Raw genomic sequence first — 26,218 nt, forward strand, 5'->3', positions numbered from 1 at the left:
ATCCATCCTAAATTCTGTGATATTTGTAATTTTCAATACTATTTAGGGCAGATAGGGTGGATAGTATGCACATTGGGATGCAGGGAATGACTTTTAAACAGGACAGCCGTGTAGCATTATGGGTAGGGGTCAAAGGTCATCAGTCAGGGTGGTTTGCATGTAACGTTACACATTAAATCAGTGCAGAGATGGAGAAATCAGAGGCTGGTCGTATGTTCGCTCTGATCTCCAGCATGAATGCGGTCGCTTCAATTCTCCGCAGCATTTCGAAGAGGAATGGAGATGTGTATCTAGTGTTTCCTTATTTTTGTGCAGGAAAGCAAAGGCTTGTTGACTTCCTCTCCCTCCCTTCCTTCCTTCTCTGCGAAGGTACTCATCTGAAAAATGAGAACAAAGTGATTGTTCCTGTTCTCTTTCTTAAGTCACTTCAAATGCTGTTTGTGCGGCTGGAGCTCATTGTGAGAAGAGCCGAGCAGGAGACAGGTAAGAGACCACACACACACACACACACACACCGATGCGCTTTACATGGTGCAGGTGTTCAGTCATGGATCAATATAGATTCTGTAATGATCAAATATTCATATGATCCGCTCACATGCTGAAAATTGACTTCAAAACAAGCCTGTATTTAAAAAATAACCTCTAACTTCCATAACAATTCAAATATATGTATTTTTCAGATGATATAGTTATCAATATACATATATAAAATATACTTATATTTTATATTTCCTGAATTTCATCCATTTTCAGTGTATATAGACTACACATTGCAAAAATAATTTTCTTCTTCAGTATTAATAAGATTCTAAAATCAAAAGATAATTATTTTGGATGAAAATTATCATAACAGGTCTTACTTTCTGAAAAAAAGATCAAAATTGAGTTAACTTGTGCTTTAAACAATAACAAATATGTGTCAATAGGGATAGAAAAATAAAATTGCTTTCCCTTTGAATTCAGTTGATTTTTCTGAGCCCTTTGACAGATAATTGTTTTGTTTTAAGCATAAACTCACTTCATTTTACTATATTTTTCAGAAAACAGGTAATTTTGTTTCTTAAATCAATGTATCGTAATTGAAGGATGTTTAGATATTTGCACCGGAAAACAAGAAAATTATGTTTTTGCAGTGCAGATTTTGGCTTTATATTAAACTGCATGTTTTAGTTATGCAAATATGATCTAATATGCAAAATGCTTGTCAGATCATCATGTATTGTGTAAAGGAAAACACTCAGACTATAAAACACTGATTTCTGTATTTAGTGCATGTAGTGTTTAGTTTGATTATGCATGTGAATTCTTCATTTGAGGATAGTTTCTGGCTGCTGTCAGTGTTTGTGTCATTAGGACGTCATTCGTCTGTTTAAAGCAGAAGTATTCGGTGTTGTTTGCATTAGTTGGGCTTGTTTCTGAGCTGGACTGTATTTCCCTGCTGTGATAGTTTGATTGTAATCTGCTCAAATGACAGCTCCAGCTAATGGCTTGTAATGAAAAAGAGAAGTTCCAGTCCAAATGCAGTGAAAATGAAACACAGAGGAACAGCAGAGAGGAAGAGAGTGCCACGTCTGTCTGTCTGATCCGGTTCACACTATTCCAACAAACACCGACAGATCCGACGTTTTCTGGAGTAGTGTGAATCAGCCTCACAACAGGATTTCTAGTTCTAGTTAATAACAAAGCCAGTGAAGATCTTACTTAGTGTTTTTTAGTACATAAACATTCTTAAATGCATTTACTTGAGAAGCAAAATTACTGTAAAATCTGAAAAATGCATCAAAATGAATGGAGTTTATGCTTAAAACAAGAAAATATCCTCCAGTGGAGTCAGAGAATGAAACTAAATGAAAGGAAAACAAGATTATTTTTTGACCCCCATTGGCAGATTTCTTTCTTGTTTTAAGCACAAACTCACTTCATTTTAACTCGTTTTTAAGACTATATATATCAAGTCAAGTCAAGTCAAGTCAGCTTTATTGTAAGCTGACTAGTTATATCTAGTTATTTTGCATCTCCAGTAAATGTATCTTGATTTAAGAATGTTTAGATATTTGTACTAGAAAATGACAAAAATACTGAGTAAGAGCATGAACTGATCAAACGTGAATGCAATGCAAATCGCTTTGGATAAAAGCCTCTGCCAAATGCATGAATGCAATACATGGGATTTGTAGTTGTAATTTACAACAAAGTCAGTCAAGATCAGTTCATCCGTAATGCCGTCCTGTAGCTGCTCTTATTTGTGTTTTCCTGTACAAAGAATTCTTGTAAAATAACTGAAAAATCTGAAAATTGAGTGAGTTTATGCTTAAAAAGGGAAAAAATATCTGCCAGAGTGCTCAGAAATATAATCTTAATTCAAATTCATTATATTTATTATTTCATTTATTCTTGTTTTAAGCATAAACTTGATTAATTTTGATGTATTTTTCAGACTGAAGTCATTTTGCTTCTCAAGTAAATGTATCTTGATTTACGAATGATTAGGTATTTGTACTGGAAAACAAGACAAAAACGCAGAGGAAGAACATCATTTTTTGCAGTGGAGCTTGACCAAGGTCAGGGGTTCGATTCAGAGAATGCATGAACTGATCAAACAAGAATGCAATGCAAATGACTTTGGATAAAGGCATCTGCCAAATGCATGAAAGCAATAAACAGGATTCTAATTTACAGCCAATACTGCAAAAATGATTATCTTACAAAACATTCTTAAACCAAGATACATGTACTTAAAAAGCCAAATAACTGAGAAATCTGACAATTAAATTAGTTTATGCTTAAAAATGGAAAGATATCTGCCAGTGGGCTCAGCAAAATCATCTTAATAACAAGGTTATATTTATTACCCTAATTTTTCTTGTTTTAAGCATAAATTAACTTTTTGATGCATTTTTTCAGAAAACAAGACTTAAGTAAATGTATCTTGATTTAAGGATGTTAGATATTTGTACTGGAAAACAAGACAAAAAACACGGAATAAGAAACTTTTTGGAGTGGTGCTTGCAACGCCAAGGTCATGGGTTCGATTCCCAGGGAATGCATGAACTGATCAAACATGAATGCAATGCAAATGACTTTGCATAAAAGCATCTGCCAAATGCATGAATGCAGTAACTCATTCGACATGTTTTGGCAGGCAGGTGATGGACGATTCTCACGCTCACGATCTGAACGTCTAGAAACCTCCAGCATGGATCCAACCCTGAGCGAACGCAAGCGTCCAGAGGACTTCTCCAACAGAAGCGTCGACCTTTCTCTTCTCCCCTATCCTCTCCCTCACCCCGTCATGCCTCAGCCACACCGATTCATCCCAGATATGATCGACCTCAACCGGCTGCGTCTCCATCGCGTGATCCAGGTGAAGCAGGAGATGGTGAAGCCGCTGCCGCTGTGGCCTTCGTCGCCAATACTCCTGCGCTCTCCTGCTCCCTACTTCCCTTCTTTCCATCCCAGACTGGTCCCGTTCCCGTTCCTCCATCTCTCTCCGAACCCCTTCTACCCCACCGAAGCTGCGCGGTTTCGCCGCAGGAGCCAAGAAGCCAGCAAACCGGAAAAGCTGAACGTGCATGTGGATGAGAGCTACTACGTAGATGTGGGCGGCGATCAGAAACGCTGGAAGTGCCGCATGTGCGAGAAATCCTACACCTCCAAATACAACCTGATCACACACATCCTGGGCCACAGCGGCATCAAGCCGCACGAATGCAACCTCTGCGGGAAACTCTTCAAGCAACTGAGCCACCTGCACACACACATGCTGACGCACAAGGGCACGCGGCCGCACAAGTGCCAGGTGTGTAGACATTTGTGCTGGTATTCGGAAATGCCATATGTGACCCAGGAGCAGAAAACCAGTTAGGGCTGCACGATAAACTGAAAAGAAATCGCAATCACGGTTAGGCAAAAAAATTGCGATTGTCATGCGCAACTTGTCAGTGAAGCACGGTTCTGTGATCAGTAGTAAATCTCCATCCGAAGGCCAGAGAAACTCCAAATACACCCCGAAGAAGAAATCCAGGAAATCTCTATCTCTGCAGCTGAATAAACAGATGATTTAGGCTAATTGCTTTCATTGATTCAACGTGACTAATAAACACATGACAATATTTGGTTTATCCGAGTTGTTCTTATTATAATTTTCCTTATAAAACTATGAAATATGTTTCGTGCCTTATTCTGTGTAAGAAGCCACATCCTCTCACAGAAGGTTTTATTTCAAACACTCGAATGACGTTATGAAATGAGTTTGGAGTAAAAATTAATGTAGAAGTAAATGTAGTATTTTCACATGCTTTCAGATGGAGCAGCATTTACTACACAGAGCCGTAGTTCACTGAGAAGCTACGCAAACAGCTGTCATTATCGCGAATGATATCTTTGATTATATCGTCTGCGATTTGTTTTGCGTAGCTTGTCAGTGAACTACAGCTCTGTGTAGTAAATGCCGTCCATCTGAAAGCACTTGATGGAGATTTACTACTAATCACAGAACCGGCTTTACTGACGAGATGCGCATAACAGTCGTATTCGATTAATCATGCAGCCCTAAAAGCAGTCATGAGTAACACAGCTATATTTGTAGCAATAATGAAAAATACATTGTATGGGTCAAAATTATCCATTTTTCTTTTATGCCAAAAATCATTAGGATATTAAGTAAAGATCATGTTCCATGAAGATATTTTGTACATTTCCTACCATAAATATATCAAAACTTAATTTTTGATTAGTAATATGCATTGCTAAGAACTTCATTTGAACAACTTTAAAGGAGATTTTCTCAATATTTAGGATTTTTTGCTCCCTCAGATTCCAGATTTTCTAATAGTTGTATCTCAGACAAATATTGTCCGATCCTAACAAACCATACATCAATGGAAGCTTAATTATTCAGCTTTCAGATGATGTATAAATCTCAATTTCACCAAATGACTGGTTTTGTGCTCGAGGGTCACATATGACTTTTTCAACAACAAGTGATTTTAGCTCAGTAATCCACTAGTTTAGGAAACACTCGGAAACATACGTCAAACTTTTACATACATCTACTTTTCACAGCGATTGGTTGTCGCCCAGCGTTTTTAACTCGATATTTGCATTAAGTCAAGGAATGTCCAACCTTTTTGATGCTTTTAGCCGCTCTCAACGCTTTCTCCGTGCAGCTTTCAGTCCCATAATGCACCGCGCGAGCGTCTAAGCTTAACATCCAAAGCAATGAATTGAAAACAAGCTGCGCTCGCTACATGCCAGTGGAAATACATCATAAAAGTGGAGTGGAACGCAGCCAATACCGTGATAATACAGTATACCGTGATAAAAGCATTAGCAATTATATATTATTATATTTATGTTTAACAATCAAATGATTAATTAGTTAGAAACTAGTTGCTATGAATACAGGTGCCATCAGTTGTCTTCTTATGAATGACTTGGTTGTCATTGAGTCAGTGATTCGTTACCAAACACCAAGTAACTAAATTAGGATACAATTATGAGTCATTCGCAAACTGTTAAACATTAAAGTGTTGGTTACTTTAACACTAACCTTCATCTGGGAGATCACAGGGATTTGTGAATATTGGTTGCATATGTCAGATTTATTGCATGACTCGGACAGAGAAAAGCTGTTGCTATCAAGCATTGTTTACTTCATCACCTGAGTCAGTGTAATGGTGAAGGGATACATCAAATAGCCCAAATCATGGAAGGTTCCATGCTTCCTTGTAAAAGTATTTTTTAGTATTTTTAAAATACAAAAATATAATAATTTATTTTGATACATACATTTTCTGTGTTTTCACTGTTATACGCTCGGGGGTGCTGTTATGCATCTCATGAATGAGTCTAGAATAACTCGATCAAAAACACAGACCAGGAAGACACAGAAACGAGCGATCTCATGTGTAAGCATATGCAAAGAAAAATAATGTGCTCATCAACACTAACCGCATATAAATTAAAAATGTTACAGAGTGAAATGTCAATCCAGAAAGTGTAAAAGGACTGTGCAAGCTTTGAGATACTGATGGAAGCCATCTACTGCATCTTTACTTTGATATTACAGGTCCTTTTCAAAAAATTAGCATATTGTGATGAAGTTCATTATTTTCTGTAATGTACTGATAAACATTAGACTTTCATATATTTTAGATTCATTACAACACAACTGAAGTAGTTCAAGCCTTTTATTGTTTTAATATTGAGGATTTTGGCATACAGCTCATGAAAACCCAAAATTCCTATCTCAAAAAATTAGCATATTTCATCCGACCAATAAAAGAAAAGTGTTTTTAATACAAAAAAAGTCAACCTTCAAATAATTATGTTCAGTTATGCACTCAATACTTGGTCGGGAATCCTTTTGCAGAAATGACTGCTTCAATGCGGCGTGGCATGGAGGCAATCAGCCTGTGGCACTGCTGAGGTGTTATGGAGGCCCAGGATGCTTCGATAGCGGCCTTAAGCTCATCCAGAGTGTTGGGTCTTGCGTCTCTCAACTTTCTCTTCACAATATCCCACAGATTCTCTATGGGGTTCAGGTCAGGAGAGTTGGCAGGCCAATTGAGCACAGTAATACCATGGTCAGTAAACCATTTACCAGTGGTTTTGGCACTGTGAGCAGGTGCCAGGTCGTGCTGAAAAATGAAATCTTCATCTCCATAAAGCTTTTCAGCAGATGGAAGCATGAAGTGCTCCAAAATCTCCTGATAGCTAGCTGCATTGACCCTGCCCTTGATAAAACACAGTGGACCAACACCAGCATCACTGACTGTGGGTACTTGACACTGGACTTCAGGCATTTTGGCATTTCCCTCTCCCCAGTCTTCCTCCAGACTCTGGCACCTTGATTTCCGAATGACATGCAAAATTTGCTTTCATCCGAAAAAAGTACTTTGGACCACTGAGCAACAGTCCAGTGCTGCTTCTCTGTAGCCCAGGTCAGGCGCTTCTGCCGCTGTTTCTGGTTCAAAAGTGGCTTGACCTGGGGAATGCGGCACCTGTAGCCCATTTCCTGCACACGCCTGTACACGGTGGCTCTGGATGTTTCTACTCCAGACTCAGTCCACTGCTTCCGCAGGTCCCCCAAGGTCTGGAATCGGTCCTTCTCCACAATCTTCCTCAGGGTCCGGTCACCTCTTCTCGTTGTGCTGCGTTTTCTGCCACACTTTTTCCTTCCCACAGACTTCCCACTGAGGTGCCTTGATACAGCACTCTGGGAACAGCCTATTCGTTCAGAAATGTCTTTCTGTGTCTTACCCTCTTGCTTGAGGGTGTCAATGATGGCCTTCTGGACAGCCGTCAGGTCGGCAGTCTTACCCATGATTGCGGTTTTGAGTAATGAACCAGGCTGGGAGTTTTTAAAAGCCTCAGGAATCTTTTGCAGGTGTTTAGAGTTAATTAGTTGATTCAGATGATTAGGTTAATAGCTCGTTTAGAGAACCTTTTCATGATATGCTAATTTTTTGAGATAGGAATTTTGGGTTTTCATGAGCTGTATGCCAAAATCATCAATATTAAAACAATAAAAGGCTTGAACTACTTCAGTTGTGTTGTAATGAATCTAAAATATATGAAAGTCTAATGTTTATCAGTACATTACAGAAAATAATGAACTTTATCACAATATGCTAATTTTTTGAAAAGGACCTGTATTACTGAATATGATCCACATGTAGTATTTAATAAAAATGCGATTTTGTCAGCTTTTTGCTTAAAATGTTGCTTTTTAATGACACCTACCTACATTCAAGTGTTGATAAAAAACAGTGCTTGAAGCTAGAATAAAACTGATTGTTTGTTTGAAAGTAGAGGGTTTGATCTTTATTTTGATGTATTGCATGTTTAGATATTCATACAACAAAATATTCTGGGGACCATGACATTTTAGTGAAAATCAGCAAAAACGGTGGCTGGCAACATTTTTCAAAAACACTGGCGGGGAAAGAGTTAAGGTATTTGGTATTTTATTTTAAAGGGGTCATCGGATGCTCATTTTCCACAAGTTGATATTATTCTTTAGGGTCTTAATGAAAAGTCTATAACATACTTTGGTTAAAATTTCTCAGTGGTTGTGTAAAACAACACACATTTTACCTTGTCAAAAACAGCTCTGTTCACAGCGAGCTGTTTTAGTGCATGGCTCTTTAAATGCTAATGAGCTCCACTGACCCCGCCCCTCTCTTCCATGGGGCAATGCAGTTCTCATGAGACTGTTTACTTTAGCCGCGTTTAGCTGCAGAACTTGCTAACTAGCACGTTATTAAGAAAGGTGATTTGCAAAAATACATTTAAAAAAAACGTATACTCACGTCGCGAACACAAACACATTAAAGTGCATTTCCTTCAAAAACAAACATAATCCACTGTGTCTTCAGCGGCTCAGATGTAGGGAGTAAATGACTATTGCTATGTTCATTATTACAACAAAACACCTCAATCGCTTAGAAGGCAATCTTGTCCACATCTGCTCTGGCGTCAAAACTAAACTCAGGGCGGGTCTAAGGTAAAACGCTAGTGTCAATCAACAATCGTGGGCGGGGCCTGGGCCTGTGTGACGTCACACAGCCAAGAATCTGAGAATGGCTTGATTTTTAAAAAGGGGATATTATTTATAGGGATTTTAAAAAGCACTGTATGGATTTTTATCATTATAGAGTGGATGTGTACAAACACTGCGAACACATTTATGTTCAAACAATATGTAAAAGCGAATTTTGCATCCGATGACCCCTTTAAAATATATTTTTATGCATCTTTGTCCAACCCTGCCTACAGGTGTGCCACAAAGCCTTCACGCAGACCAGCCACCTGAAGAGGCACATGATGCAGCACAGCGACGTCAAGCCCTACAGCTGCAGCGTCTGCGGCCGAGGCTTCGCGTATCCCAGCGAGCTTCGCGCTCACGAGCTCAAGCACGAGCGCGGCCAGGAGAACGTGTGCGTGGAGTGCGGCCTCGACTTCCCCACGCTGGCGCAGCTCAAACGCCACCTGACGGTGCACCGCGGCCCCGTGCAGTACGACTGCGGCGAATGCGGCAAGAGCTTCCAGTATCCCAGCCAGCTGCAGAATCACATGATGAAGCACAAGGACATCCGGCCCTTCATCTGCAGCGAGTGCGGGATGGAGTTCGTCCAGTCGCACCATCTCAAGCAGCACACGCTCACACACAAGGTAAGAGGAAATACAACTTCAGTCTTTAATATTTAAAAATAACAAAAACTAATAAAAATGGCAAAAACACAACAAAATTACTAAAACTTGAAGTAAAATTAAAATGAGAATGTAAAATGTAAAAATATAAATATTTTTGGAAGATTATTACAGTAGAAAATGCATCTTCATTCTTTAATATTTAAAAAGAAAAAAATTATAAAAATGGCAAAAACACAACAAAATTACTAAAATTTTAACTTAAATTAAAATGAGAATGGAAAATGTAAAAATAAAAACTACGCTAAAAATATTAGTCTTTAATATTTGAAAAAAGAACAAAAACTAATAAAAATGATAAAAACACAACAAAATTACTAAACCTGTGACTAAAATTAAAATTATAATATAAAATGTAAAAATAAAAATACTTTTTGAAGATTATTACAGTAGAAAACACAACTTCAGTCTTTAATATTTAAAAAGAAAAAAACTAATAAAAATAGCAAAAACACAACAAAATGACAAAATTTTTAACTTAAATTAAAATGAGATTGGAAAACAAAAATAAAAACTACACTAGAAAGTATTTTTAAAGATTATTACAGTAGAAAACAACTTCAGTCTTTAATATTTAAAAAGAAAAAACTAATAAAAATAGCAAAAACACAACAAAATTACTAAAACTTTAACAATTAAAATGAGAATGGAAAATCTAAAAATAAACTTACTTTTTTTTTTTACAAGAAAGTATTAATTAAGTCTTTTTACTTTAAAATTCCATGTTTAATTCAGTTATTTTTTGTCATTATTTGTGAAATTTACAAGCAATTTCCGAGTGAAAAAACTTTTTTCAGTGTAATTCAAAATATTACTAGAACTGTTCAAAACTGTACTTGAAAATTGTTCAAAATATTGTTTCAGTGTATTAACTTCACTGCAAAACGTAATGTTCATCATTAGTATTTTTTGTCTCATTTTCCAGTACAAATATCTAAACATTCTTAAATCAAATGCATTTAATTTGAAAAGCAAAATTACTTAAAATATTGTGTTTTCAAAAATCAGCCAAAGGATTTAGCAAAATACACTTGTTTTCCCTTTGAATTACAGTGTTCATTTTTCTGATTCCATTAGCAGATATTTATTCTTGTTTTAATCATAAACTCAATTTAATTTCATCAGTTTTTTTTTTTTTTAGAAAAACAAGATGTTGCTTCTCAAGTAAAAAAATTAAGTCTAATAAACTTGGCATTGTATATTACGACTATTGACAAATTACTTTTGTTTGTCTTTTGTAACTTGCGCTGTATAAAAGCAACAAAACAATGCAAAGATACATCAATGCAACTAACCATAAATTAGTTAATGGAGGCTTACTTTGAAAAGGAAGAAGAAAACACTTCCCATTTCTCCTGTTGCTAATGACAAACGTCAAGTATCAAGTCGAATTTGAAGTCACATGGTACAGTAGATGAATAGACAGATGAAACATGAACAGGTTATGCACTGCAAAAAAAATTATCTTATCTTAGTGTTTTATGAATATCTAAAAATTCTTGAATCAAGATGAATTTACTGTACAAGTAAAATGACTTAAGATATTATGATTTGTTTTCTGAAAATCTTGTTTAGCATTTGAATTAAGACAATTTTTCTTACCCCATTGGCAGATATTTTTGCTTGTTTTAAGCAAAAAATAACAACATTTAAATTTTTTTTTAGTGCTGTCAAATGATTAATCGCGATTAATCGCATCCAAAATAATTTTTATGTTTACATAATATACATGTGTGTACTGTGTATATTTATTTTGTATATGTGAATATGCACACATACAGTATATATTTAGAAAATATTTCCATGTACGTATATATTTATATTAATATAATTGTTATTATTTATAAATATTTTAAAGTTAACATATTTTTCTTAAACATATGCATGCATGTGTGTGTATTTATATATAATAATAAATATACACAGTACACTCACGTATATTATGTAAACAAAAACTTTTATTTTGGATGCGATTAATCGCGATTAAATGTTTGACAGCACTATTTTTTTTTTATTAAATCATTTTACTAAATTCATCTTAATTCAAGAATGTTTAGATATTGATACTAGAAAACAAGACAAAAACACATTTTTTGCAGTGGGACACCCTCGTCCTGCAATAATCATCAAGAAAACTACTATACATAAAAAACAAACCAAGAAGCATTAAATATGACGATAAAAATGGTTTGTGCTATGAATTATTGGCCATCTATCACATTAAAAACCATCAAAATTCAAGCGACATTTAGAAACATAAATAAGCCAATTTCATGATTTGATAAAGAATATTTAGTTACATCTTGTGAGATAAGAATGTGTCATTACTTGATGTCCATTATAAAATATGGAAGCAAAACCAACAGAGAAGCATGCATTTACAGTATATAAACCTAGTTTCCTCATATCTATTCCTGTAGCTCAAACACCCTCCTGCTTGCAACATTAAGGTCATGGGTTCGATTTCCAGGGAATGCATGAACTTATCAAATGCAAACTGTAAATGCAATCTAAAGCGTCTTCTAAATGCATAACTGTAAATCTGATCTATAAGCGCACTGCCCAGTCTCGTGTGGTTTCTCATGGACTGTTCATCCTCATCTTTTAGGGAGTAAAGGAGCACAAGTGTCGCATCTGTGGCCGTGAGTTCACGCTGTTGGCCAACATGAAGCGGCACGTTCTGATTCACACCAACATCCGGGCGTATCAGTGCCACCTGTGCTACAAGAGCTTCGTCCAGAAGCAGACGCTCAAGGCTCACATGATCGTCCACTCTGACATCAAGCCCTACAAATGCAAGGTGCGTCGCCGACTCAACACCATTCATCCAGGCTTTCTGCAGGTCTGATGAAGGCCAGTTTAAGAGTTTTTAAGACCAAGCAATGAAAAAAAAAGGGGAATAAATTGTACAAAACATAATATGTGTCCCTGCAGCACAAAATCAGTCATGAGTAACACAGGTATATTTGTAGCAATAGACAACAATACATTGTATGGATCAAAATTATACATTTCTCTTTTATGACAAAAATCATTAGGATATTAAGATCATGTTCCATGAAGATATGTTGTAAATTTCCTACCATAAATATCAAAACTTCATTTTTAATTAGTAATATGCATTGCTAAGGACTTCATTTAAACGCTGATTGTTTTCAATATTCAATATTTATTATTTTCAAATAGTTGTATCTCAGCCAAATATTGTCCTATCATAACAAACCATACATCAATGGAAAGATTATTTATTCAACTTTCAGATGATGCGTAATTCTCAATTTCACAAAATTGACCCTTATGATTGGTTTTGTGGTCCTCGGTCACATAATGCTTCAAATTTTACAACTTCCAACAGATCTCCATTACTTTTAAAATAATTTTCCAAAAGACCACAGAAAGAATACAGAAATAACTTGTACTGCACCTTTTGATCAAACTGCAAAGAAGTGCTGTTCTTGCCCAGTAGTTTTGTCTTGTTTTCCAGTGCAAATATCTAAAGATCCTTAAATCAAGACACATTTATTTGAGAAACAAAATAAGTTTTGATAAACTGATAAAAATGTAGCAAGTTTATGCTTAAAACAAAAATAAATATCTGTCAATAGAGTCAGAAAAAAAGTTTTCAATCCTCTGTGGCGGATATCTGTTCGTTTTAATCATAAACTCACTTCATTTATTCAATTTCTCAGAAAACAAGACTTCATCTCCATCTTTATTTAAGGATGTCTGGATATTTAAAAAAAGTTATGTTCTTCCTCTGTATTTTTGTCTTATTTTCCAGTGCAAATGTCCAAAGATTCTTAAATCAAGACACATTTACTGGAAAAGCAAAATGACTTAAGAAAAGAAGTCTTGTTTTCTGATAAACTGATCAAAATGAAGTGAGTTAATGATTAAAATCAGAACAAATATTTGCAGATGGAGTCAGAAAAATCTACTTAATTCAAAGGGAAATTTAATTGACAGATATTTGTTCTAATTTTAAGCATAAACTCAGTAAATTTCTCAGTAAACAAGACTTCATAGCTCCATTCTGCATCTCTAAGACATCTGCATCCCTATTTTTACAGGAAAACAAGACAAAAATACTGAGAAAGATATGCTTCTTTTTTTCTTTGCATTGCATGCAACATTTAATGCCATGACTTTAAAATGTAAGACTTTTTGCTCTGATTTAAAGCCTTAAATAGCAAAAATGCGAATTAAGAATTTTTTTGACCTGCAGAAACGTCTCGGTTACATACGTAACCCTCGTTCCCTGATGGAGGGAACGGAGACGTTATGTCGTGACGACATAGGGGATTTACTTGAAAGCCCCAAACATCTTTGATTTAAGAGAAAATTCCAATGAAAATTGGCTAGTGGATTTTGCATACCTGAGCCACTCCCCGTACATACGGGTATAAAAGGGCGACAGGTGCATCCACTCATCAGGTTTTACTCGCTGAGGAGCCAAGAACGAGTCCTCGGCAACCAGCGATGGTTCAAGATTGTGGCATGGGGACATAACGTCTCCGTTCCCTCCATCAGGGAACAAGGGTTACGTACGTAACCGAGATGTTCCCTATCTGTCGGTCACTACGAGTTATGTCGTGACGACATAAGGGTCACATGGAAAGCGCCACAACCTGGACCCCGTCACGACCTTGTGCATGCAGATGTTGACAAGCTGGTGCGTGACAGACAAATGCCATGTGAAGGTCGCAATCTTCCCATCGCCCCAGCGCAAATTCACTAACCTTGGTGCCCGCAGGGACCACTGAGTACATTGCTGCTGGAGATAGCCAAGCCGCTGTTCCTTTCCCCAATAAATCAGAAGGGATTTCGACCTTGTATGAAAGACCGCTTCAAGTCTTTCCTATTTGTTGTTACAGCTTGGCAGTAACGACAGGAAAGCGAGCCTTCCGGAGAAGGGCGCTACGGAGGCCACATCCTGCCCGAAGGGAGGTAACATGTGGAGACACTGATATGGACTGGCCCAGGCCTGGGGCAGTGCTACATACGACTGGACCCTGGGGCAGATCCTACCTAGGAGTAGGGAGGAGGGCTGCCAGCAGGGCCTGACAGAGCTCTGTCAAAAGGAAGACACGGGTTTACCGTGAGGGAAACCGTACCGTGAACGAATACACGTGTGGGATTACCCGAAGGGAATCAGGCCATACGGACACCTAGCCGAGTACAGGGGCTGACCGGAGACCCGGACGAGCTAGCACCAGAACTGGGCCTGGCGTCAGACTGATCCACCCAGTCTGACTGCCGGGGGTGCTGGAGGACTCCACCAGGGTTCGCCGTCCAGGGAACTGAACTGGAGGAGGAAAAAAGGCGCTCGTATCCCCGGGTGAGGGGGAATGGTGCAGCAAACGTGACACCGGCCAACTCTTCCCGCCACTTACCTGTTACCCAACACACGGGAAGAGACTGGCTCAACGCGGAGACTTTAAAATCTCGTGAAGGTGTTCGGTGTCGCCCAGCCCACAGCTCTACAGATGTCTGCCAAAGAGGCGCTGTGCGCCAATGCATAGGAGGAGGCAACACTCCGTGTGGAGTGAGCCCTCACCCCAAGGGGGCACGGCTCGCCTTGGGATAGGTACGCCCAGGCGATGGCATCCACTATCCAGTGGGCCAACCTCTGCTTGGAGACAGCCTTCCCTTTCTGCTGACCTCTGTGGCAGACAAAGAGCTGCTCAGAGCTTCTGAAGCTCCGTGTGCGGTCCACGTATATGCGCAATGCTCTTAAGGGACACAGCAACGCTAAGGCTGGATCTGCCTCCTCCGAAGGCAGTGCTTGCTGGTTCACCACCTGATCGCGGAAGTGCATGGTGGGAACCTTAGGGAACGTATCCAGGCCGGGGTCTCAAGACAATGTGAGAGTAGTCCGGCCCGAACACAAGGCACTCTTCGCTCACCGAAAATGCTTGGAGGTCCCCGACCCTCTTGATGGAAGTGAGCGCGGTCAGGAGCGCTGTCTTAGCTGACAAGAATTTCAGCTTGACTGAGTCCAGCGGCTCAAAGAGACCCCTCTGAAGTCCAACCAGGATGATAGAGAGGTCCCAGGAGGGCATTAGGGGTGACCTAGGGGGGGGTTCAACCTCCTGGCACCCCTCAGGAACCTCACGATGAGATCATGCTTTTCCAGGGACTGGCCGTCCACTGCATCGTGATGGGCCGCGATAGCAGCCACATACACTTTCAAGGTGGAGGGTGACAGCCTACACTCCAACCTTTCTTGCAGGAAAGAAAGCACTACTCCAATTGTGCATCTTCGGGGGTCTTCCCGGCGAGAAGAACACCAGTTCGCGAACAGACTCCACTTCAGTGCATAGGCTTGCCTTGTTGAAGGAGCTCTAGCCTGAGTGATGGTGTCTACCACGGCCTGTGGTAGACCACTTAAGTCTGCCGCATCCCGTCCAGGAGCCACACATAAAGGTTCCACAGATCTGGACGCGGGTGCCATATGGTCCGGGTGGACCAATACGGCGTGACCAACAGGACCTGCTCCTCGTCCTCCCTGACCTTGAGCAGGCTCACTGGGGGAAATGCATATTTGCGTAAAGCCCGAGGCCAGCTGTGTGCCAGTGCGTCCGTGCCGAGGGGCCCCTCGGTCAGGGAGAAATGTAGCTGGCAGTGGGAAGACTCGCGGGAAGCAAACAGGTCTACCTGAGCTTCCCCGAATAGACTCCAGATCAGCCAGATCGTCTCTGGATGGAGTCGCCACTCTCCGGGGAAAATGAGCTGTCGTGAGAGCGCATCGGCCGCACGATTGAGCTCCCCCAGAATGTGGACAGCACGCAGCGATCTGAGCCGCGTGTGACTCCAGAGGAGGAGATGGCGGGCGAGCTGTGACATGCAGCGTGATTGTACACCTCCCAGCCGGTTGATGTATGACACTGCCACAGTGTTGTCCGTACGGACCAACACATGCTTGCCTAGCAGCAGTGGCCGAAACTGTCGCAAGGCCAGATGCACTGCCAACAGCTCCAGGCAATTGATGTGCCAAAGCAGTCGAGGCCCCGTCCAGAGCCCCGAGACTGCCTGCCCGTAGCCCGTACTGGAGGCATCTGTTGTGACAACAACATGCCGGGACACTTGTTCTAAGGGCACCCCGGCCTGTAGAAAAGCAAGGTCCATCCAGGGGCTGAAGGAGCGGCGACACTCCCGTGTGATATACACCCAAAGTGAACCGCAGCGTCATGCCCACCTCGGGACTCGGGAGTGCAACCAGTGCTGAAGTGGTCTCATATGAAGCAATCCAAGCGGTGTGACTGCAGGTGCGGATGCCATATGCCCCAGGAGCCTCTGAAACTGTTTCAGTGGCACCACAGTCCTGCCTCCGAAGGAACTCAGGCAGTTCAGCACTGATTGGGCGCGCTCGTCCGTGAGGCGCGCCGTCATACTCACCGAGTCTAACTCCACACCGAGAAAAGAGATTCTCTGCACATGGGAGAGCTTGCTCTTTTCCCAGTTGACCCGAAGCCCCAACTGGCTGAGGTGCTATAACATCAGCTCCCTGTGATCGCACAACTGCTCTCGGGACTGGGCCAGAATGAGCCAGTCGTCGAGATAGTTGAGGATCCTGATGCCCACTTCCCGTAGCGGGGCAAGGGCGCCTTCTACGACCTTCGTGAAGACACGGGGAGACAGGGAGAGCCCGAAGGGGAGGACCTTGTACTGCCATGCCCGACCCTCGAACGCAAACCGTAGGAACGGTCTGTGTCGCGGAAGGATCAAAACATGAAAGTAAGCATCCTTCAGGTCGATCGCTGCAAACCAATCCTGGGGCTGGATGCAACTGATCATGCGCCTGTGCGTCAACATCTTGAACGGGAGCCTGTGCAGGCCCCGGTTCAAGACTCGCAAATCCAGGATTGGTCGAAGACCACCGCCTTTCTTGGGTACGATGAAATAAGGGCTGTAAAACCCCTGCCTCATCTCGGCTGGAGGGACCGGCTCGATTGTATCCTTTGCCAGGAGGACAGCAATCTCCTCGCGCAAGACAGGGGCGTTCCGAGCTAACACTGAGGTCTCGAGAACTCTGCTGTACTTGGGAGGTCGCCTGGCAAACTGAATGGCGTAGCCGTGTTGAATTGTGCGCGCGAGCCACCGAGACGGGCTGGGTAGCGCAAGCCACGCTTCCAGACGCCGTACAAGGGGCTCCAACGGCACAATCGACGTACCTGCGGTGGTGCAGCGCAGAGGAGTAGGGCTGGATGGTACAGAAGGCAGCGCGTTCTGAAGCATCCTTACCGAAACTCCCTGGGTCCCAAAGGGGACTGGCTAGAGGTGCGTGGGGAGGCACTGCGTCCCCGAACCACACTTTCTTGGCCGCTGGCAAGATGGGTCGCGGGCGAGAGTGAGGATGCAGCGCGTCGCACACTGTCAACCCGTGAACCCGATAACCCGGATGAAAAGGAAATTGCTCTTTCTGTGAAATTGTGGGTACCGCTGGCCCTTGGGCCACCGGCGGAACAGAAACAGAAGGGAACACAAGACACTCCACCGGCCCTCCTCCGGGGGAAGGAGCGGCGCTATCTTCGCCGTCTCCTGAGAAAGAGCAAACTCCAACATCTGCGGGTTGCCCGCGTCAGGGCCGCTTCGTCGATCTCCTGGACGACTTGGGGCCCGGCTGGGACGCGGGGGGCGCCGCCCTCCTGCGAGAGGCTGGACGCACCGGCCCAGGTGTTGGTTTGCCATGGGGCGGAGCAGCTCTGGAGGACGCAGGGGGGCGCCCACAGCGACGAGCAGACAGAGGCCTGGACCCGGGGGCAACCGTTGCCGGTGCATTGCGCCGGGGCAGGATGTGCTGGATTGCCTCTGTCTGTCACTGCACTGCCGAGAACTGCTGAGCAAATCCCTCGACAGTGTCGCCGAACAGCCCAACCGGGGAGATGGGAGCGTCTCCCCGGAGGCTGCCTGGCCCACAGCACTATAAACCTTGGCCGCAAGAGCAGCCGTCAGCTTACAGGCTTTGGACGGGAGACGCGGACGATTCCTCCAAGTGGCGGTGTTTCGCGGGCACAAGTGCCCCGCGACCGCTCTCTCCACCTGGGGAATGCCCGCGTACCCCCTGGCAGCCCCACCATTGAGGGTAGTGAGGATGGAGGAGACAGACGAACGGCTTCTGCCCGTGAAAGGGGCCATCCACGACTTCATCAGCTCCTCATGCACCTACGGGAAGAAAGGCACTGGAGTAGAACGCGGTTGTGAGCCGCACCCCGCTCCGAGAAACCAATCATCCAGCCGCGAGGGCTCGGGACTGGGCGGTCTGTTGACCTCCAGCCCGATGCACACGGCTGCCCGGGCAAGCATGGCCGTCAACTCTGGGTCCGGTGCAGCGGTGGCGACCACACCCGAGGGGGGTAGCCCCGCTGCACCTTCATCGGACGTAAACCCATCCCCCGATGCTGCGATCGACATCCTATCCTCGGGAGGCACACCAAATGAAATACTGGGCGTCCTGTGGGACGAACCAGTGAAATCACCCGGGAGCCGGACGGGACATTCGCTGCGTGAGGAGTAAGAGGTCCGTGGGGACGTACCCGGCGGACAGGCTCTTACTGTAACCCTCAGATCTCCCAGAGCGCCAGCCGGCAGTCTCTGCTCGAGTCAGAGAGACCGGGGCGGGTGGCGGCAGAGGGTGCCAATCCTTTCAGAAAGGAAAGGCGAGATCGCAGTGATGTCATGCTCATACGTCACAACAGGCGCATGAGTCATCCACGAACGCAGCTTCAGCATGCTGGAGACCCAGACACTGAAGACAACGATCGTGTCCGTCATCCGCGGAAACGGCATCTTGAAAAAACGGCATCTTCGTCCGTGATTTGCTCTTTTAGATTTGCTCTTTCAGTTTAAGTGCCCAGGGGAATCGCTGGTGAAAGGGACTCCGCTGTCTGCACCGTAACGCCAACCGGAACAAAACAAAGATGAGGCTTTGTGGAGAGCAGCACAGTCTTCATCCACTTGGCTCCGAAGCAAAAATCTGATGAGTGGATGCACCTGTCGCCCTTTTATACCCGTATGTACGGGGAGTGGCTCAGGTATGCAAAATCCACTAGCCAATTTTCATTGGCGTTTTCTCTTAAGTCAAAGATGTTTGGGGCTTCCAAGTAAATCTCCTATGTCGTCACGACATAACTCGTAGTGACCGACAGATAGGGAACCCTGTTATTTGAATAACTAGGACCAAAGTTGGGTATTATAATGTAAAGCTGCTTCCAGAAACGGATTAGATTAATGGGTTAAAGTGGAGGGATGTGAATTCAGTTCTTTATTGAGTTATGTATTATGTTTGTACCAAGAGCTCCTAAAAACCACAACAAATTCCTTGTGTTTGCACACACTTGGCGAATAAAGCTAATTCTGATTCTGATTCTGATTCTGAATGTAAAGTGTAGTAAGGATGTAAATACATCTAACACTTCGTGGATTCTTGGTTGTTTTGGAATGCGTGTGACCTTGGGCCGGTCCGAACGATGACCAGATACGTTTTTGGCAGTTGAGTGTCTCTTCGTCTATAGGAAGGATATCGCTGCACAAACTGACTGTGTAACAATGGCTCTCTCGTCCCCCGAGAACAGGCCACACAAATAGATTTCATCTCGCTTTCTCTTGAGCTCAGGAGCACTTCCTGTTTTCTCACGGTCCGTTTGGACAGTTTACAGTCCCTCTATCCTCCTGAAGGAAAGGAAAGGACCACCCTAATAAATAAAAAAAGAGCGCAGAGGAAGGACAGCAGAGGAGAAACGGTCCAGCCCTCCGCTGGCTCCTGCAAACTCCTTCATATTCCTGAGAGAAACTCACGACTGTCATGATTCAGTCTACTGTAACTTTCTCTTTCCACTTACAAATGCTTTCAAATATACGTCATGAGAGGCTGTGCACTTTGGTAAAGGTTTTTGTAGGCTTTCATACAATGGCAACCAGTCACTCCATTAGTCTGATTTTGCTACATACAGATATGATATGATATGATATGATATGATATGATATGATATGTGACCCTGGAGCACAAAACCAGTCTTAAGTCGCTGGGGTATAGTTGTAGCAATAGCCAACAATACATTTTATGGGTCAAAATTATCATTTTTTCTTTTATGCCAAAAATCATTAGAATATTAAGTAAAGATCATGTTCCATGAAGATATTCTGTCAAATTCCTATGGTAAATATATCAACACTTCATTTTTTATTAGTAATATGCATTGCTAAGGACTTCATTTGGACAAATTTAAATGTGTTTTTTTGCACCCTCAGATTCCAGATTTTCCAAATAGTTGTATCTCAGCCAAATATTGTCCTTACAAACCATACATCAATGAAAAGATTATTTATTGAGCGTTCAGAAGATGTATAAATCTCGATTTAAAAAAATGGACCCTTATGACCCTTTACAAACAACAAAACACAAGTCACAATAGACATAGACACAGTAAATGCAATATAATAAAAACAAAATAGCATGTACGTTATTCAGCTCTAGGACATCCTGATGTACAAAAGAATATTTTAATTTCACTTGATTCTTGGGACCTTGTATCGACGATTAGATGGTAGAAGCACAATTCATTATACAACACATGACTGATTAGAAACAATATTCTTGTGATTCGTATGATAAGAAAGTTCATATAACTTTTCTTGAGGCTGTCCTTCTATCTTTGAACACATTTTAATGTGGTTCCTCAACTTTGTCTTTCGCCTAACAGAAAACTCATGTACCAAACAGAATTGCACTACTGTGAGAAACTCATAATTACAGACATAAAGAATAATACAAGAATCTGTTGTGATGCTCCTAAAGACCTGAGACGGCGAAGAAAATAAATTCTCTGCTTTGTCTTTTTACACAAACTGTCATGATTGTTAGAGTTGCAACCAAATTCATTTTGCTGGCAGAACAAAAATAAACAAAATATCTGGACATATTACGTAAGATATGCCAGTTATTCAATAATATAAATGTCCTGTATTCACTGTGAAAAGTGATGTCCTTCTTCCATGTTTTTGTCTTATTTTCCACAACAGACAAATACATATTTTTAAATCCAGATACATTTACTTAAGAATCAAAATTATAAAATTATATAAAATTATATAAAGTCTTGTTTTCTGAGAAACTAGCCTACTCTAAATTAAGTGACTTTTTTCTTGCAATTGCGAGTTTGTCACAAATATGACCTTTTTTCTCTCACAATTTTGGATTTGCATCTCGCAATTGTATTTTTGTTTCCTCCATGGAAAAAAAATATATATATAAAGGTAGTTGTGACTTTTTGTCTCAGAATTTTGACTTTCTTTCTCCCTTGAAATTGAGAGTTTATGTAGTTTTTTGCATCCCCAAATTCTTTTTTTTTTTAATTAATTCTGATTTTTTGTTTTGTATTGTAAAAAATAACAATAAGGTAATTGTGACTTTTTTTTTTTTTATCTTAGGCAATTTTGCCTCTTTTTTATTTTATTTAATTATTTATTCTTGCAGTTCTGAGTTTGTTTCTTAGAATTGTGAGAAAAAAGTCAGAATTGTGAGATATCAACTCGAAAATGTGAGAAACAGGTTTGGTTACACTTTATTTTAAGGTTTCCTTGTTACAGTGTAATTATATATTTAAGTATTGAGTAATATTAATGAGCTACATGTACTTACTGAATGGTTAGGGATAGGATTAGAGTTTGGTTTAGGGTTATTTGAATGTAATTATGTGTAATTATAATAGTAAGTACATGTAACGTGTAACAAGGACACCTTAAAATAATTTGTAAGTCTAATAGTGCTTTATCAGGTCAAAGATTTCTGAATAGTTACTCTCTTTACAGCTGTGTGGAAAGGAGTTTAACAGAATGCATAATCTGATGGGCCACATGCACTTGCATTCTGACAGCAAACCCTTCAAATGCCTTTACTGCGCCAGTAAGTTCACGCTGAAGGGAAACCTGACCCGCCACATGAAGGTCAAACACGGCATCATGGACCAAGGCCTGGACGCTCGCGGTAAGAAGCCTTAAACAGGGGTGACCAAAATGATTAGAACACAAATTTTATGTTTTTTACAGAAAACAAGACATAATATCTGAAGTCATTTTACTTGTACAGTAAATTCATCTTGATTCAAGAATTGTTTGATAATTATACTAGAAAACAAGACAAAAATACTAAGTAAGAAAAACATTTTTTGCATTCTGTTGTTGGTCTTGCATGATCTTGATGATGTCTCTGGATGCTCTCAGTCTTCAGGCGACGAGGACGGCTGTGTCTCTCCGGTCCTCTGCGGATCCTGTCCCGCATCGGTCAGGAGGAGCCCTTCGATCTGTCCCAGAAGAACCAGCTGCGTCTGTCTCAGTCTGACGGCGGGAGCTCCGGTCGAGAAGAAGACGAGGACAGTCTGTACCGAATGAGCCAGTACAGTCCTGACCTCTACAAGGCCCGAGAGGAGGAGGAAGAGGAGGCCAACGACGAAGAGCAGAAGAAGAAACCAGACCACACGTTCTACAGCGATAAAGAGGACGATTTCTGATGGACAACAAGACAGAGACTGACAGACACGCTGGGAATGATGATGTTTTAAATATTTTTTCATGTGAAAAATGTACAGAAATCTACGAACACTGCAAAAAATGATTTTCTAGAAAACAAGACAGAAATAAGTAAGAGAATAATTTTTTGCAGTGTAAATGTATCTTGATTTTCAGAAGACGTGTAGCATGTTTAGTCTACTTGCTAATATTTCATAATGTTCAATGAAATTAATATAATTGAAGAAAACTGCTATATTTCTGACCATTAGTGCTAATTGCCTTCAATGGAGGTGCTTCTGATAAATGAATGATGAATGGGTTGATGCAGTACTGACTGCTGTATGATTTCTGATAGTTTTGTATTTTTGTAAACACATAGATGATTTTATTTGCCTGTGAATCAACTGCAGTGTGAACGCTGATCAATATTTAAATACAATAAATTCATTTAAAGATGAAACTTTTGAATTTTAAATACATTGACAGCAGCACAGAATTATGAGGGAAAATTAGATTATAAAGCAATCATCATGAAGATCTTACTATTTAAACAATACTATAAAACATTTTCATGGCAAATAATAATAACACAATTCTTAGCTCTTTTTTGTTTTTTTGCATTTACTGCAAAAAATATTTTCTATTTATTATTATTATTATTATTATTATTATTTTGTTACTTAGTGTTTTTGATTTTTCTTCAATAAAGATAAATTTACTTGAGAAGCAAAATGACTGAAGTCTTGTTTTTGGAAAAATGTATCAAAATATTGTAAGTTTTTGCTTAAAACAAGAAAAATACCTTCCAAAAATCTTACTTTAAATGGAAAACTAGATTATTTTTCTTGCTGCGTTGGCAGATATGTTTCATGTTTTAAGCAAAAACTACAAATATTTTTGTTAAAACAAGACTGATTATCTTAAGTAATTATCTTAAGACTTAAGTTATTTTGCTTCTCAAGTAAATGTCTTTATTAAAGAACGTTTCTAACGAGAAACAAGACAAAAATACTGAGTAATTTGTTTGCACTTTATACCTGAAAATATGAGAAAAATTAACTTCAGAACTGAAAGGGAAAATAAATAATTTTTCTGACCCAATTGGCAGATATTGTTTGTCTTGTTTTAATCAAAAACTCAATTAATTATAATACAACGTTCAGCAAACAAAATGTAATTTTGTTGTATTTTAAACTAAACTACTAGTAATATCTTCAGTCACTTTGATTCTCCAGATATTTGTACTAGAAAATGAAACATAAATACTAATTTTTGCAAAACGTTAAGACTAGCATATATTGTTACAGTATAATATGTGACCCTGAACATATTATGTATTGTTGGCTATTGATATAAATACACCTGTGTTACTGATGACTGCTTTTGTGCTGCAGGGATAGATATCAGAGCAAACAGCCAAGCAAATATATTCTTAAGTTAACTTAAATGTAGTCTATTTTTACTCTACAACCTTTTGGACAGGTTTTCTTCCTTAAAAAGAGTAACACACTTCCTCAGCAAAGAAAAGGAAGTATTGGAGAATAAGCAGCAGCGCCGATCAAACACACATCTCTCCTCGCTGTGGGCGTCCAAACCCTTTACACAAGATAACACACTTCTCATTGTTGATGCCTATTGTTTCCCAGTTTGGTTGCAGAAAAAGAACAAAAACTAATCTGATTTTTACAACAAAAAATGTGGTGCACAGTTACAGTTCACAAATGGAGAGAAAGAGAGTTGGGCGGCATCCACCAATTCAACCAGTTTGAAATAATTACGTCTTTGAAAGACGTCCAATGCATTATTTACTAATAGTAAAAACAGTGGAATAAGTAGAATAAGATCATGTGACACTGAAGACTGCTGAAAATACAGCTTTGATCACAGAAATAAATTACAGTTTAACACATATTCACACAGAAAACAGCTGATTTAAATTCTAATAATATTTCACTATTTTTACTGTATTTTTAATCAAATAAAAGCAGCCTGGGTGAGCAGAAGAGACCTCTTTTAAAACACACACACAAGCATAATTATTCCAAACATATGACTGGTGCTGTACAGTTTACTGGATCTGTGCAAGAACAGTCAGCTCTCAGGGCTTTTTTAGGCACCACACCTTCTGGGTATTTGTCCTGATGAAACTCTGAGAGCAAAGAGGAAGTGCTCAGATCCTCTTCCTGTCTTCCAATCACCTCAATGTTTCGTTTGAAGCCTATGAAAACACACAGAATCAGGTACTGTGAAGCGTCTCTGCTGAACTGAAAGTCCTGGATGAATCAGGACAAAGGGGCTTCTGTAAACACGGCGCTGCTGAGAAAACTGTAGCAGCGTGAAAAATAAAACCCACACGGTCTGTTCACTTCCGCTTCTGTATGACCAGAGCCAACGGTTAATGACCCGTCCTGCCACAGTTACACCTCAACAACACTTCATAACACACTCATTCAACACAAAAGCACATTTTCCCTTGCGGCAAAAAAAAAAAGATTTTTAAAAAATATATATATGTCAAAATATTTGTTAAAATGCATTTTTTTATAGGATATATTTTTTACTCATTTTATAAGCATTCAAAAATATTTCAGTCTAAGAAAATACATTCACATCAGGATTATCACGGTTAAATAAAACCAAAACCATATTTTAAAATAAATAAATAGGCCCAAATAAATACATTTTTGTTACTTGAAATAATATACAAAAAAATTAAACTTATTTTATTTTATCTCGTTTCCATGGCAACATTTCTCATTTTCACTCGATGAACTAATAAAACTAAAACTGAAATAAAACATGAATAAAAACTCTATTTATAAACAACACAAACTACTAAAAATGACAAAAACACACAAATAAAATACTAAAACTTGAAGTAAAATTAAAATGAAAGCAGAAAATATAAGAATAAAATATTCTCAAAAATATAGTGAAATAATACTGAACTTTTACTCGTGTGAAGATATAACACAAAGCATACTGTAAGACTGGAAAGGGATTTTCTTGTCCCTGAAATCTAATTTGAAAAATATTTTAATAATTTCAAGAATATATTTTATTGAGCGTTGTTGTTTACAGCATATATATTTATTCAGTGTTTCTTCAGTCCTCTGACATCTCTCAGGTCTCTAAAACAGTTCTTATGAATGATTGCAGACGTTCACTGTGAAGGGAAGCACTTCTACAGACAGATGCTTAATTCAGTCTTGATTTAACACAGTTTACGCTCAGTTCATGTCAATTGTGTGTCTTTGGTTTTTCTTGTTTGTAAAAGCAGTCAGTTCCTCTGAGGATGTTTAGACCAAACGTCTGTGCAGAAACACAGCATTATTTCCAGCACGAGGCTCTTTTCTTGGAAACTCAAGTCATTCTGCACTTTATTTTAGTTTTTCCCACATGCACCTTTATTTTACTTTACATTTAGAAGAAAGGTGTTTCTAAAGTGTATTTAAATTCATTTTCAGTTGATTTAAAATCAGCAGGGTTT

At 40.2% G+C, this 26,218-nt stretch overlaps 1 protein-coding gene across 1 annotated transcript; it reads left to right on the forward strand.

Moving 5' to 3' along the window:
* The first annotated feature begins 179 nt into the window (after positions 1-179).
* Positions 180-23,456, forward strand: znf366 (zinc finger protein 366). The gene is made up of 6 exons (XM_079383062.1): positions 180-483; positions 3,146-3,802; positions 8,785-9,180; positions 11,828-12,019; positions 22,030-22,204; positions 22,441-23,456. The coding sequence occupies exons 2-6, from the start codon at positions 3,200-3,202 to the stop codon at positions 22,725-22,727; spliced, it is 1,653 nt and encodes a 550-aa protein (XP_079239188.1). The 5' UTR covers positions 180-483; positions 3,146-3,199; the 3' UTR covers positions 22,728-23,456.
* Positions 23,457-26,218: the final 2,762 nt, after the last annotated feature.

The sequence above is a fragment of the Barbus barbus genome (genome assembly GCF_936440315.1).
Source record: "Barbus barbus genome assembly, chromosome: 28".
In the NCBI taxonomy this organism is placed as follows: Eukaryota; Metazoa; Chordata; class Actinopteri; order Cypriniformes; family Cyprinidae; genus Barbus; species Barbus barbus.

Bases quoted from the DNA above. Each gene is read 5' to 3' on its own strand.
- znf366 (XM_079383062.1), top strand. From the start codon at position 3,200: ATGGATCCAACCCTGAGCGAACGCAAGCGTCCAGAGGACTTCTCCAAC. The intron at 3,803-8,784 runs GTGTGTAGACAT...CCCTGCCTACAG, and splicing joins CGCGGCCGCACAAGTGCCAG to GTGTGCCACAAAGCCTTCAC. The intron at 9,181-11,827 runs GTAAGAGGAAAT...CTCATCTTTTAG, and splicing joins AGCACACGCTCACACACAAG to GGAGTAAAGGAGCACAAGTG.